The sequence below is a fragment of the Phacochoerus africanus genome, chromosome 3 (genome assembly GCF_016906955.1).
Source record: "Phacochoerus africanus isolate WHEZ1 chromosome 3, ROS_Pafr_v1, whole genome shotgun sequence".
In the NCBI taxonomy this organism is placed as follows: Eukaryota; Metazoa; Chordata; class Mammalia; order Artiodactyla; family Suidae; genus Phacochoerus; species Phacochoerus africanus.
Genome location: NC_062546.1, coordinates 175,366,178 through 175,380,812, shown reverse-complemented (window position 1 = coordinate 175,380,812; position 14,635 = coordinate 175,366,178). Strand labels below are relative to the sequence as shown.

General features: G+C 37.2%; 1 protein-coding gene across 4 annotated transcripts in view; it reads right to left on the bottom strand.

The window, feature by feature from the left end:
• ADAM23 (ADAM metallopeptidase domain 23) overlaps positions 1-14,635 on the bottom strand; it is a 213,110-nt gene that overhangs the window by 56,001 nt on the left and 142,474 nt on the right. For all 4 annotated transcript variants that reach the window (XM_047773332.1, XM_047773329.1, XM_047773331.1 and 1 more), the window contains exons 7-10: positions 12,504-12,576; positions 11,625-11,701; positions 9,352-9,417; positions 2,249-2,320 (exon numbers count right to left, since the gene is read on the bottom strand). In XM_047773332.1, the coding sequence (XP_047629288.1) occupies positions 2,249-2,320; positions 9,352-9,417; positions 11,625-11,701; positions 12,504-12,576 (288 nt within the window). The remainder of the gene's footprint in view (positions 1-2,248; positions 2,321-9,351; positions 9,418-11,624; positions 11,702-12,503; positions 12,577-14,635) is intronic.

Genomic DNA, 14,635 nt, shown 5'->3' with positions numbered 1-14,635 from the left:
CCACAGCCATAGCAACGTAGGATCTGAGCCGCACCTGCAACCTACACCACAGCTCATGGCAGAGCAGGATCCTTAACCCACTGAGCAAGACCAGGAATTGAACACGCAACCTCATGGTTCCTAGTCGGATTTGCTCCCGCTACACCACGATGGGAACTTCACTTTGCAATATTTAAATTTAACTTTCTGCTCTCTCTCTCTCCTCTTGGCCCTGTACCTAAATAATACCCACACACAAGAAATTTCCATGACTGTTGCCATTCTGCCCTATTTTCAAGCTAATTAAGAAAATAATGATGTTAGAACACACTGAAGAAAGGAAATAGCATCAGACATAAATCAACCTGAAGCTATAACGATTTTACAATAAGGAGTGAGTTAAATGTAAGGTCTTTTTTTTTTTTTAATTTAGTTGGTCAGCTTCAGAACCTTGTATGATAATCCAAAATTAAAATGACATTTTGCAAGATGTGATTCTGTTCAGTCATGGTGAAATGACAACCACAGAGGTTCTACCAAGTAAACAGCTTGTGCAGGGGGAAAAGTGTGTTTAATATTCTCTTTTTTCATACCCACTGATGGTTTTCCTCTGAGAAGGCTGACAAGAGCTGAAATTAGAGAAAATTAATAAACCAGGTGATAACTGGCTTTTAGAATTTCAGTCCCAACTCTGTATTATACTCTATTCCTCTCCACCCATATTATACTGCTCAGCTGTGCCTACCAGGTACTATATGGTGTGAATGTTTACATGACTGGAGGCTTTTGGGCTGTTTAAAAGGCAGAAAAGAAGGTAGTTCTTTGGAGAAAATAAAGCATCAGTTAGACAATAAGCAATTTATAAAAATTCTCCCCAGCTAAGAGGGAACATAAAATAAATACCAGATAAATATATATTTAGCTAAGCAAAACAGTACTTTACATTAAAATGCACAAAATAGATGCTATATTTAATTTATGACTAGTCAAATTGAATTGTTTATTGGAACATAATGAATAATATTCACATTTATGGATCTCCCATCTAAAGTAGGAAAAAGGAAGAAAATCCTAACCATCCTTCTCTGTAACTCACAAAATGAGAGGAAGAAAAATAATACCAGTAAGAAAGATTTGAAAGAAGATATATATATTTTACTATTTCAAGTTAGTTTTATTTGTGGACTGCACTAATTCTGTCATCTAGAAATAAAGTCTGAAGCATTCTTATGGGAACATTAAGGAAATAAATTTGGGTTCTTTAGAAAAGAAAATTTTTTTATGGCCTAACTTGTGGCACATGGAAGTTCTTGGGCCAGGGGTTCAATCAGAGCTGCCACAGCCACGGCAGTACCAGATCCGAGCCACATTTGTGAACAACGCTGCAACTCATGGCAACGCTGGATCCTCAACTGAGGCCAGACATCGAACCCGCATTCTCACAGAGACAACGTTGGGTCTTTAACCAGCTGAGCCACAACAGAACTCCTAAAAAAGAATTTTTTTTTTTTACATTGTCAATAGTCTCCAAACATAACCTACCTCAATCTATTAGTTCTCCTGCCATATGTATGTATGTATGTATATATATATATATATATATATATATATATATATATTTTTTTTTTTTTTTTTGGTCTTTTTGCCTTTTCTAGGGCCGCTTTCACGGCATATGGAGGTTCCCAGGCTAGGGGTTTAATCAGAGGCGTAGCCACCGGCCTATGCCAGAGCCACAGCAACGCGGGATCCGAGCCGTGTCTTTGACCTACACCACAGTTCACGGCAATGCCAGATCCTCAACCCACTCAGCAAGGCCAGGGATCGAACCCGCAACGTCATGATTCCTAGTCGGATTCGTTAACCACTGCGCCACCACGGGAACTCCTCTCCTGCCATATATTTAAGATGATAAGCACAAGTGATTATTATTAAGAAAGTCTTTTCAGCCAAGTTTAATTTTCACACTTTTTGGTAGCTCATTTCCTGCAGTGTTTTTGTCCTCTATAGCTCTGGTGACAATAAAGTCTTAACATCACTTAGAAGTAGCATCAACGCATCTTTGGGATTCCAAGAACAACTCAGCAGTCCCCCGAAACTCTGATAACACTTCTCTTTGTGAAGCAGACCACTCCCTAATTTCTTAGCCAGGTGAACTTAAGGATAACATTTCTACTTTTGTGCCTGAAAGAACTGAAGCAACATGTAAGCAAAGCGAGATATAAACCATTCCATCCTAGGGACAAAGTTTCTAGAAAACCGGGATACTTACAGAATCCACGAGGTTGACCACAGACTTTGCAAAGTTGTTCGTATGTGCATGAGAAGAGCGACACTTCTTATACTGGGGGGAAAAGATAGACCAGTCACTGTCAAACCATGATTTCATGGTAAATTTCAAAATTCTGTAAAAACAGAAATCTCACAGCAATAGTAGAAATGGGGCTTAACAGAATTGAGTTTGTGCCATGTTGGATATGGCAGGGTTCTCATTTTATTTCTCTGTTAGGCAAGAAAACCATAACTCTCTAAAATGCCCATGATGTTCTGGATAATGGAAGGGTCAAATGAATCTGTATGAGAAACTTTACACCTAAGGAGTAAGTTTTTAATTCAGTCTTTTTGTTTGTTTGCTTTTTTAAGGCCGCACCTGTGGCACATGGAAGTTCCCAGGCTAGGGGTCACTTGAATTCAAGCTCACTCAAAAGCCAAGAAAATTTCTTAGGTGACACTTTAGATTCAGTCCATGACATGGAATGCATCTGTCATATATTTTAATATATTTTTTCAGAAGATTGCCTCCTTCAAACAAAGGCTTTAGCTTTTGAGGGCTCAAAGTCAGAAGTCCAAACAAAGAGACAAAAAAGTAAAAATAAAATGTGCTGAATAGTGTACATTATTGATAGTTATTCATGATAATTTAGGAAAATAAACTAATAGAATAATTATGTAACAACTGGAGGGCTACAGTTTTATCCAGGAATATATCACTTATTATGTACTTGAGAGGACTTTTTTTTTTTTAATGGTCTTTTTAGGGCCACATCTGCAGCATATGGAAGCTTCCAGGCTAGGCTAGGGGTTGAATCGGAGCTGCAGCTGCAGGTCTACACCACAGCTCACGGCAAGCCAGATCCTTAATCCACGAAGCAAGGCCAGGGATCGACCCTGTGTCCGCATGATACTAGTTGGGTTCGTTACTGCTGAGTCCGCATCAGGGCTTTTGAAAACTAAAGTTGACTGTTTACCACAGGAAGACCATGTCCTCTGTTGAGGAAAAAAGAAAAAACATCCTCAAAACTACCAAATCGGATTGACACCATGTCTTTAAAATTTGACTTAGTTGTTATTATTAAAATAATGCATCTTTTGTAAAGATTTAAAATACTCCTACATTGGAATATCATGCTATTCTTTTTTTTCCTCCTTTGCCCATTTCCACACGATAAATTTATCAGACCCCCTTCATTTCATTCTCTCTTTAACATTATTATTATGTTTTTTAAATGAAGCATATGTCTAAGTGCTTACATACATGATATAAATATTTTTATAGTACTGAGCATACTGACAACCCATGATAAATGTACCATAAGTTAATGTTGTGTTATTAGTAGCATGTATTAATTTATGAATACTTGTAACATTTGCTATGGTGTGAATGTTGTGTGCTCCCAAAATCCATGCTGAAATCCAAGCCCCAAAATGATGGTATCAGGAGGTGAAACCTTTGGGAGATGCTTAGGTTATGAGGGTGGAGCCCTCATAAATGGGATTAGTGCCTTAAAAAAGAGGCTCCAGAGAGCTCCCTAGTCCCTTCCACCTTGTGAGGACACAGTGAGACATTTTAACGGGGTTTTTTTTAAACTTAGCATAAAGAAGTTGCTGCAAATAGTCCAATATTTTAAGTTGCCTAGCAAGTTCCCATAAGCTGAAAAATTTCAAACATATCTTTAAAAGTACAAGCAAAAGTCTCAATATTAAGTCTCTTTGGGGTGACAAAACGTATTGAAACCATGTAGAGGTAATGGTCACACCACCTAGCAAAGGTACTAAATGCCACTGAATTGTACACTTTAAAAAAAAGTTCTGGAGTTCCCACTATGGTTAAGAATCCCCCTGCAGGAGCTGGAGTTGCTGCAGAGGCGCAGGTTCGATCCCTGGTCGGGCACAGTGGGTTAAAGGATATAGCGTTGCTGCAGCTGAGGTGTAAGTTACAGCTGCAGCTCAGATAAAATCAATCCTTGGCCTGGGAACTTCCATATGCCATGGGTGTGGCCATTAAAAAAAAAAATGAGTTCCCGTCGTGGCGCATTGGTTAACGAATCCGACTAGGAACCATGAGGTTGCGGGTTCGGTCCCTGCCCTTGCTCAGTGGGTTAACGATCCGGCGTTGCCGCTAGCTGTGGTGTAGGTTGCAAATGTGGTTTGGATCTGGCATTGCTGTGGCTGTGGCATAGGCCGGCAGCTACAGCTCCGATTCGACCCCTAGCCTGGGAACCTCCATATGCCGCAGGAGCGGCCCAAGAAATAGCAAAAAAAAAAAAAAAAAAAAGACAAAAAAAATAAAAAATAAAAAATAAATAAATAAAAGTCCTGACATTAAGAAGCACACATAACAAAAAGAAAGGGAAACTATAAGCTGACACCTATTCTATTTCTTTCTTTCTTTTTCTTTTCTTTCTTTTTTTTTTTTTTGCCCCCCTGAGGCATATGGAGTTCCAAGGCCAGGGATCAGATCCAAGCCACAGTTGCCACCTATGCCTCAGCTGTATCCTTTATTCTACTGCACAGGGCTGGGGATTGAACCTGCAACCTGGTACAGCAGAGATGCTGCTTATCCCATTGCACCACAGCAGGAACTCCACTGACACCTGTTCTAATGCAGTGGTGTTACATACCTAGTCAAACAAATTTTATTTTGCTTCTGAATATTAATTTATCCTTTGGGGATATGTCTTTTATAGTCTAATGGTCATGGAAAATGTGACATGCAAGTGAGGACTTTGAAAAATGATGTTTTCCTTTTATTTCATATTTATAAATTCCAAGTCTCTGATTTTCTTTTTAGAAAGAGCACTCTGCCTGCTGTGAGGTGAGTGAATTAAAGAGGGTCAAAAATAGAAGCAGAGAGACCTGTTGGGAAATGACTGGAACAGTCCAGGTTAAAAAAAATAATGAAGGCTGGACATCTGTATAGCATGTGGAAGGTAAGGAAAAAAGAATAAAAGATGACTCCTAGGTTTTAAACTTTAGTAGCAGGGGGCAGAGATGGTGGTGCCATTTCAAATAATGAGAAAGACTATGGAAAGAGCAGTTTAGGACTAGGGAACCAAGAGTTCTGATTTAGAAATGTTAAATGTGAGACGCCTGTTCAGTATTGAAGTGCAGATGTCAAGTAGGCAGTTGACTATAGAACTGTGGAACTTGGGAGTTCCTGTCGTGGCTCAGCAGAAACAAATCTACCTAGTATCCATGAGGCCGCAGGTTTGATCCCTGGCCTCGCTCAGTGGGTTAAGGATCTGGCGTTGCCATTAGCTGTGGTGTAGGTCACAGACGTGGCTCAGATCCCGTGTTGCTGTGGCTGTGGCGTAGGCCGGCAGCTATAGCTCTGATTAGACCCCTAGCCTGGGAACCTCCATGTCACGGGTGCGGCCCTAGAAAAGACAAAAAAAAAAACCCAAAAAGACAAAAAAAAAAGGAAACTTGTTCAATTGACAAGTCATATAAAATAGCTTATGTATGTTCCTAATAAATCATGATCATTGATGAGAAGTCATAATTTGTCGGGTACCTATTAAATATAGTGGTTTTTAAACAAGGAAAATGAAATGAAGGAAAATGAAGTAAATTGAAAAATATTTGCCTTATCATTACATATTTGCACTTATCCAACCATTATAAAATATAGTGGCTTTTAAATAAGGAAAACCAAATACATTGAAAAATATTTTTTGCATTATTGTTACATATTTGCACTTACTTATATGTAAGAATATAGTAACAATCTTAAGAAAAACATTTGTTTTTCATGCACTTTATTTCAACTGATTCTCTAATAGAACAAGGTTTTTAATATTTATATTTAGCTTAAGAGCCTCGATGAAATGTTTGCAGACCCTATCAAGGCAATAATTGGCTCACAAATTAGGTTCCGTGAGCCAGCTACTAAAATGCTTTATAAAAAATTGAGGGATTTTTCTTTTCTAATTGAAAGTCACTGATATGATGCTTGTTCCAAAAAGGTATCTGCATTTTTTTTCAGGAAGCCAATATGAGGTTACTCTGAATTAAAGAAGTAAACTCGAATGCAAAGATTGGCAAAATGTTTCTATTTCCCGCAAGAATGAGAACTAATTTTACATACAAAGAGAAACGAGCAATCCCCATTTATGATAAAACATGCTTTCACATATTCCGACCCTCTGGAAATAATTTACATTTAAAGTGCCAAATTTGTTTTTCCTTCCTGAACAAACACAGCCCTTAGGATATTTGCTTTTTGAAAAAAATTAAAATTAGAGCTTGATTTCCTTTCTTTTCTTTTCTGTGTGTGTGTGTGTGTGTGTGTGTGTTTAGGGCTGCACCATAATAGTTAGGGACTATTATGGGCTAGGTTGTAACCTAGTCTTAAAGGAAATGGGATATATTTAGTTCCATTGCCCCCATGTTATGGTTTCAAGGATAGAAGTATGCATGCCTAGTTCTCACTCATTACTTTTTCTTTTGTCTGTCTTTTTAGGCCCACATCCACAACATATGGAGGTTCCCAGATTAGAGGTCTAATCGGAGCTGTAGCTGCCGGCCTATGCCACAGCCACAGCAATGCCAGATCCAAACCACATTTGCAACCTACACCACAGCTCATGGCAACGCCAGATCCTTAACCCACTGAGCAAGGCCAGGGATCGAACCCACAACCCCATGGTTCCTAGTCAGATTCGTTTCTGCTGCGCCACGATGGGAACTCCTCTCACTCATTTTAATAAAAATAACAAAACACATTACCAAGATTTGCCACTAAAAGACCTGGTAGCCTAAGTTAGGTAACTTTATTACAGAATATATGGTATGATGAGTAGAAATTTTCTTTTATGAAAACAATATTTTATTATTCATAAGATAAAAACAAGGTGATTTAAATGCTTTCCATTTAAAAAGATTAAAAAGTAAATTTAGGGAGTTCCATTGTGGCTCAGCAGTAACAAACCCAACTACATGAGGATGTAGGTTCAATCCCTGGCCTTGCTCAGTGGGTTAAGAATCCCACATTGCTCTGGACTGTGGTTTAGGTAGCAGGTGCAGCTTGGATTCTGTGCTGCTGTGGCTGTGGTAGAGGCTGGCAGCTGTAGCTCCGATTTGACCCCTAGCTTGCGAACTTCCATATGCTGCATGTGTGGCCCTAAAAAGCAAAAATAAATAAATAAATAAATTCAAAACATGTAATGTTTAAAAAATTAACAATTTTCCCGTCTGTACAATTTCTTAAATCTGTCTCTGATTGATGGCTTCAGGTATCTTCCTGATAGAGATTTGGTGGAACAAGAGTTGGCATTACAAGTCACAGGCTGGAATTACCAGCCATATGTGAAACCACTTTGTGAGTTTAAATGCATCATATACATCTTTATTATTATTATTATTTTGTCTTTTTAGGGCCGCACCAACGACATATGCGGTTGGTGTCAAATTGGAGCTTGTAGCTGCTGGCCTACACCACAGCCACAGCAACATGGGATCCGAGCCACGTCTACAACCTATACCACAGCTAATGGCAACGCCAGATCCTCAGCCCACTGAGCAAGACTAGGGATTGAACCTGCATCCTCATGGATGCTAGTCAGATTCATTTCCACTGAGCCACGAGGCGAACTCCTTAATTAATATTTTCACTGATTTAAAAGTATTTGTATATTGGATGCTGGAAAAAGTTTAGGCTCCTAAAGCCATAATTTCACCACACACCACCGTGTTAAGGATTGAGAGAGAAGTAGTTGGAAAAGAATCTCAATGTCTCAATGCCCCAATCAACAAAAATAATTCAGATGAAAAAATGATCTTGGGGTTTCAAGGAATGAATGTTCTTCAGAAACTCATATTTTAGCCTTCATTATCTAAATGGCTACCCACATATTTGGTTTTCCTTTCTATCAGGGAAGATCTGTCCTAAATTGTATATAATCCTGATAATTCTGCTTCTTAAAAACTTATCTCAAGCAATGGATTTAAAAGCTACTGATACAGAAATAAATATGTGCACTACATTAAGAGGTATGCTATTGAATAACCATATTCAGCATAATTGAGCTGATACTTGGTAATTAACAGAAGACATCAGTTAAAGCAGACTTATATAAGTTTAAATATAAATTAAATATCACTTTAAAAAATGTATGGTCTCAAAGCCTTTTCTGCTAATTAGAAGTTCACATTATAATTTTTGTATGAAACACAACCTTATCCTAGAGTCTACTAATCTACTTTTGACTTCCTTAAAGAAAAATAAGGACTTAAAGACATTTGCGAAGCAATCCAAACTTTTGTTGCAATCTTTCACAAGTTTTTCGCCTATAGCTGAATTTTAGGTATTTCTTAAGAGTCTCATCTTTATAAAATCTCTCTAGAAATGTAACTTTGTTGTCCTAAAAGAAATTATTCTTCATCTTAGCTTATAGAATTTAAAAAATTAAATTCTGTGATTGCAACAGAAGTGACAAATGGCCTATTAAATAATTTGGAAAGTGGGACAGTGGGTGGCTGTAGCCAGCTCCACCAATTCACAGGAGCTAAACGAATGCATCTTTTCCCAGCACCTCATTTAATGACCTCACTTTGGCATCTTAAAATCAACCACAGTGTGAGTATTTATACCATGGGTATCCGCAAACATTAAAAATCAAGGCTTTTTTTCGGAGCCAGCTGTTAAACATTTATCAGCACCCCACAACCATTGGGTATATAGTTGTCCCCTGGTATCCAAAAGGGGTTGGTTCCAGGAGCCCCTAAAGATGCCAACATGCACGGATGTTCAAGAGCCTTATATAAAAGGGTGCAGTATATCACAATGGATCCAGGTGGCATCTGGATCTATAGATACAAGGGACCAACTGGACTAGCAAAGAGCCTACTGACCAGGACTTTCCAAATGCCCTAGGCTTCAACCACGATATTTTATAAGGGAAACAGTTAAGCAGAGTATGGTTAAGAAAGTTCCTACTTTAAGAGGGGCCAATGGAAGACCATATAATGGCTTTTCATGTCTTTTAAGTGTTACTTTAATGATGCAATGAATCATACTTTGACAAAAGTTAACGGGAGAATATGCTTTCTTAAGTAAGCTGTTGGATCTAAATTTCATTGATTGTATATTCTTACCGTTTTGTGATCATTAACAATCATGAGTTCCAAATATTTCATTTCTTCAAACACACCACGAGATGGCTGTGGAAAATAAAAAAGCAGATGATCAGAATGGTGGTTGATAGAAAATATCACTGATGTTGACTGTTAAGTTGTAGGCTGACCTTGAATTTCAGAAGAACTCTTCACTGCTCACTTTATGAACACCCTCAAAGAAATTTGGTCAGGGAAAAGAAAAGAAAAAGTGACTATAAAGTGTGGATAGGAGTTGCCATTGTGCTCAGTGGTTAACAAACCCAACTAGAATCCATGAGGACGCAGGTAATCCCTGGCCTCGCTCAGTGGGTTAAGGATCCAGCGTTGCCGTGAGCTGTGGTGTAGGTCACAGACTTAGCTCAGATCCTGCGATGCTGTGGCTGTGGTGTAGGCCAGTGGCTACAGCTCTGATTCAACCCCTAGCCTGCCAACCTCCATATGCCTAGGATGTGGCCCTAAAAAGGACCAAAAAAAAAAAAAGTGTGGATAAATACACAAGTATTCAGAAAAGAACTGTATTTAATGATCATTAAAGTACTCATCCAATAAAGAGCAGCTCACATTTTTTAATACGGTTTTTATAAGTAAAAAAAATCCTAGAGAAAAATGTCCGGCATAATTCTGTTGAAATAGGTAAATTTCAACTTCTTTGGTGTTGAGATATAAAAAAAAAATTCACTTCTACTCAAAACTTCAAAGGCAAATGGCACAAAACTTTAATAAGATAGTATAGTCCATCTGGGACAGGTACCACTGTATTCACACAGAAACTTTAATTCACTGGAGTGAAATTCTCATGATAATGCACTAATTCTTAACCACACATAAGGAACAAATATTGGCAATCACAATATTCCAAATTCTTTCAAATTTTGACTATTACTGGATAGTTCTTTGAGAGCAAGGACTAAGTGTTTCAGCTGTCATCTGGACTTTTATTTCTTTTTCATAGTTGGAAGAGTACATGGTCATTGATCAGGTTATATTTGATAGAGGTGGGCTGTAAATGGCTTGTATAAAATGAAATGAAATGTCAATGGCTTGTATAAAACATTATTACCAACTGTATCTTCAAGAGGAAGCAAAAAGAGATGTCTAAGTATAAAAAGAATTATAAACATAATCACCATAATACAAAGACAGACGCATAAAAGCAAGGATGATTTGACCTATAACTAAGTTTTTGAGGGCTGGTGGTCTAATTTTTTTCACCAAAAATACATTCAGCAAAATATCTAAAATGTGCAATTTTCAGTACAATTACTCATTAAGTTATCTAGTAAATTACCATGTAATCTATATGCTGTGGAATTAATTTTTGGTTACATAGCATTCACCATGTAATTACTAAACAGTCCCCATCATTACAGCTTTCTAATCTATTATGAAATAAACTAGGAATATAATTTCAATTACAAAGCCCCTTATACATTTATCAATTCATGAGCGCTATATGATAATTTTGATTATATAATTACGTGATTCTTATTTAGTAGCTGTCGTGATATTAATGGTCAAACTGATTCATTCTGTTCAGAAAAGCACATCCAGCTTCAAAGTTTGGTATTACTGTTTTCAACTTGCAAAGAAAGAAAATAAGCCAACATTTCAAAACCTAACTCTTCCCCTATTTTTTTGTTAGTAGATAGTTTTATATGATGCTAAGTTATATAAAAACAAAACAAAAATCCTGTTGCATTTTCAACAGAAGAAAAAATGTGCTGCAATTTTCATAAGGAAAATGCTTGGAAAACAACTAAAACAATACAGTCTTTAGATGCACAATCAGTTTATATCACTTATAGGGAAAGCTGAATAAAAAGCAACACGTCCTGGAGTTCCCGTCATAGCTGAGTGGTTAACGAACCCGACTAGTCTCCATGAAGACACAGGTTTGATTCCTGATTTTGCTCAGTGGGCTAAGGATCCGGCATTGCCATAAACTGCAGTGTAGGTTGCAGATGCGACTTGGATCTTGCCAAGGTTGTGGTGTAGGCCAACAGCTCCAGCTCCCATTTGACCCCTAACCTGGGAACCTCCATATTCTATGGGTGCGGCCCTAAAAAGATAAAACAACAACAGCAACAACAAGAAACATGCCCATAAAACTCAAATTAGAGACTAGGTTTTGATTTTTAGTTTTGTTTGTTGGAGGAAGTGGCCCAAATCTAAACTGCTAGGTTCACTTAACTACTATGTGATGGCAGACACATAATTTAACTGAATGAAATAGCCCTGCCTCGGACACTCACATTCACTGCTCTCTTCCTTCTCCTTCTCAACCACTGTAATTCAGGTAGAATAGGCCACTGGTCACTGCTTTCCATGCCTGTGTAAAAGGAAAAGAATGCCAAAACTTATGTTTGACTGCCTTTCAATGGGAGAATGTTTTTAAGATATTATGTGAAAGAATAACAGCATTGATAGCATCTGTCCTCTCAAAATCAAAATAAACTAAGGTGAAAAAAAGCACACCAGTCATTAAATAGTTTACATTTTCATGGTCACAAATATAATTCAAAGGTCTAATTTGCTTCCAAACCTCATGAAAAACATAACTAGCTTTTCAAGATTTCTTGGAACACGCATGGGATCTATCACCATATGACCCTTGATTATTTGAAAATTTAGAATTCTATTATGCTTAATTCATTTTACAATGAAAAATAATGCATGCCATAATTTTTTGCATAAATTACTAAAGACTTTTGGTCTTAAGATACAGTAGTAACATCATATACCCGAAAAATCCAAAAGAAGGTTTTGCCAAATCAGAATGTTTAAGATGCCTCCGGACTAGAGCATTAGAGAGACACTATGAATTGGTTCAAGATTAGGAAACTTCTAGGAAAATCTAAGGGGATGGCCCTCCCTGTAAATCACTCTGTGAAATATGGACACACTCTCCAGTCTCTAACACAGCTTCACTTCTGGGCCTCATTCCATCTTTCCATAGAAACAACTCTCCATGCTTCATTACATGAAAGTCACAGGTCCCTCCACAGCCCACCCACCCTGCTCCCAGATGCCAAACCAATTCCACTTCCCAACAAGCCTGCATGTCTACCGAGCTCCACCAAGTCAAGGTTCCTGGTACATTACAAAGAATGGCTACTCCAATTAAAACTTACTGTGATTCTTCATTTGCTTAGAATATTGTCCTGCCAAGGTTTTCTGGATTACATGTGGTCGACCTGTGCTTTTCTGAAACAAAAGCAATTGTAGTCAATTAAAAAAGAAGACTTGATCATGCGTCTACAGAACAGTGTTAGCATTTTCTCTAATAACCTTCCTAAAATGGGAACATTTTTATCCTGATGTTTGGTTTTCAAAAATTAAAAGTATGTGTCTTATTGAAACTGGAGTTTTAAATAAAACAGAGTATCCTCTAATTGCCCCAATCTAGATAAAAGCATAGTTTCATTAGCTACTCTGAAATCTTAGCTTTCTTCAAAGCCATGAAGAGGAAATCCACAAAAAAGATACACAAATGGGCAATGAATATATTTTTAAGATGAATATTTTAATACTCCTTCAAAGTGCAAATAAAAAGACACACCAATTTTTGCCATCAAGTTGGCAAAGGTTTAAAAATTATGATAACCATAGCCAATTATGGTTGCAAGGCAAAAAACACTCACACCCTGCTGTTAGAAGTAAATTGGTAGCACAGTTCAAAGAGAAATTTAGCAATTCTATCAATAGTCTTGAAAACAGTCATCTTCTGTGCCCTAAATATTGCACTTTCAGAAAAATTTTGTTTCCATCACTATTAGCTTCCATTACTGAGTGTAAAATTGTATCATAAGATAATGATCCAATTTATTTTTTAAAAGATGGGAACACGTCATCAAAAAACTGGAAGAATATACACTGAAAGATGAAGAGAAGTTATCTCGGGAGGATGGGATGATGGGTAATTACTATTTAGTTGGGTATTTGCTTTTCCAAATTTCCTATACTTTATAATCAGAAAAAAGTTATTTTATTTATTTACTTATTTGTCTTTTTAGGGCCGAACCTGAGGCATATGAAAGTTCCCAGGCTAGGGGTCAAATTGGAGCTGCAGCTGCCAGCCTAGACCACAGCCACAACAACACAGGATCACGGCCGCATCTGTGATCTACACCACAGCTCACAGCAAGTCCGGATCCTTAACCCACTGAGCGAGGCCAGGGATCAAACCCGGGTCCTCATGGATACTAGTTGTGTTTGTTAACCACGGAGCCACGATGAGAACTCCAAGAAAAAAAGTTGTTTTAAAAAGTGTTCCTAATAGAATTACATAAAAGACTTACCATAATAAAGAGTTTTTCTATTCATTTATTACTTGAGAAATAACATTAATTCTCACTAGAAATACCCCATCCATATTATTGAACTTATCATAAAGCATACTAAAATGAATAATAATAATAAACAAAACATCTACCAAATCTAAATTCAAGTACAGTAAACTCTTAATTCTGGTATTAGGTGAAAAGAAAGATCCCTAAAGGGATGAAACTCACAAGTGATTAGCAACACAGTTTTAAAAACTGACTAATGTAAAGTTTCAAGCACTGTTCCTTTCCCTCTACCCGTGGTAAAGATGAGGATTTATCATTACATGAATGAAAGGCAGGCAGTAAGAAGGAAGGCAAAAAAGAAAACGCATTAAGCATGAAACAATCAGCTCCTGAAGAATATGATTATGGGTTTAACAATGCAAAACCAATGCTTTAAACATCATGACAATAACAGTTTATAAATCTCTTCAACAGTTTAATAGACATAGTTAAGTATACTTATTAATTCATCAAGTGTGCAAAATTGCCCTATTAGGGATGCATTGAAAAATTATCTCATTTTATCTATTTAAAAACTCAAGGCTTAGGAAGTTGTTATTTGGGAGTTTTTGTTTTGTTATCCAGTTTTGTTCTGTTTTAGTTTGGTTTAGAATCACAGAGCCATTTATCAATGCCAGAAATCAAAGTCAATTTTTTGCTGGATGAGTCAAATAATTTTGCTGTATACAGGTTTTCTACCTACACCTGGAGTAGGGGGGAAATATTCTACTTAATCAAAATGTCTTTATCTAGGTGGGGCAGTCTTCATTAGCTGGTAATTTTTATAACTACTAGTTGAAAAATAATACTGGTTTATTCAAACATTAACCATTTAAAACTTAATGACTTTTCTGCCTCAAATTTGAAATTACCCTATACTCATATATGCATTGCCACATAAAGAAAATACATGTTTGTCTGATCAATTGTTATTA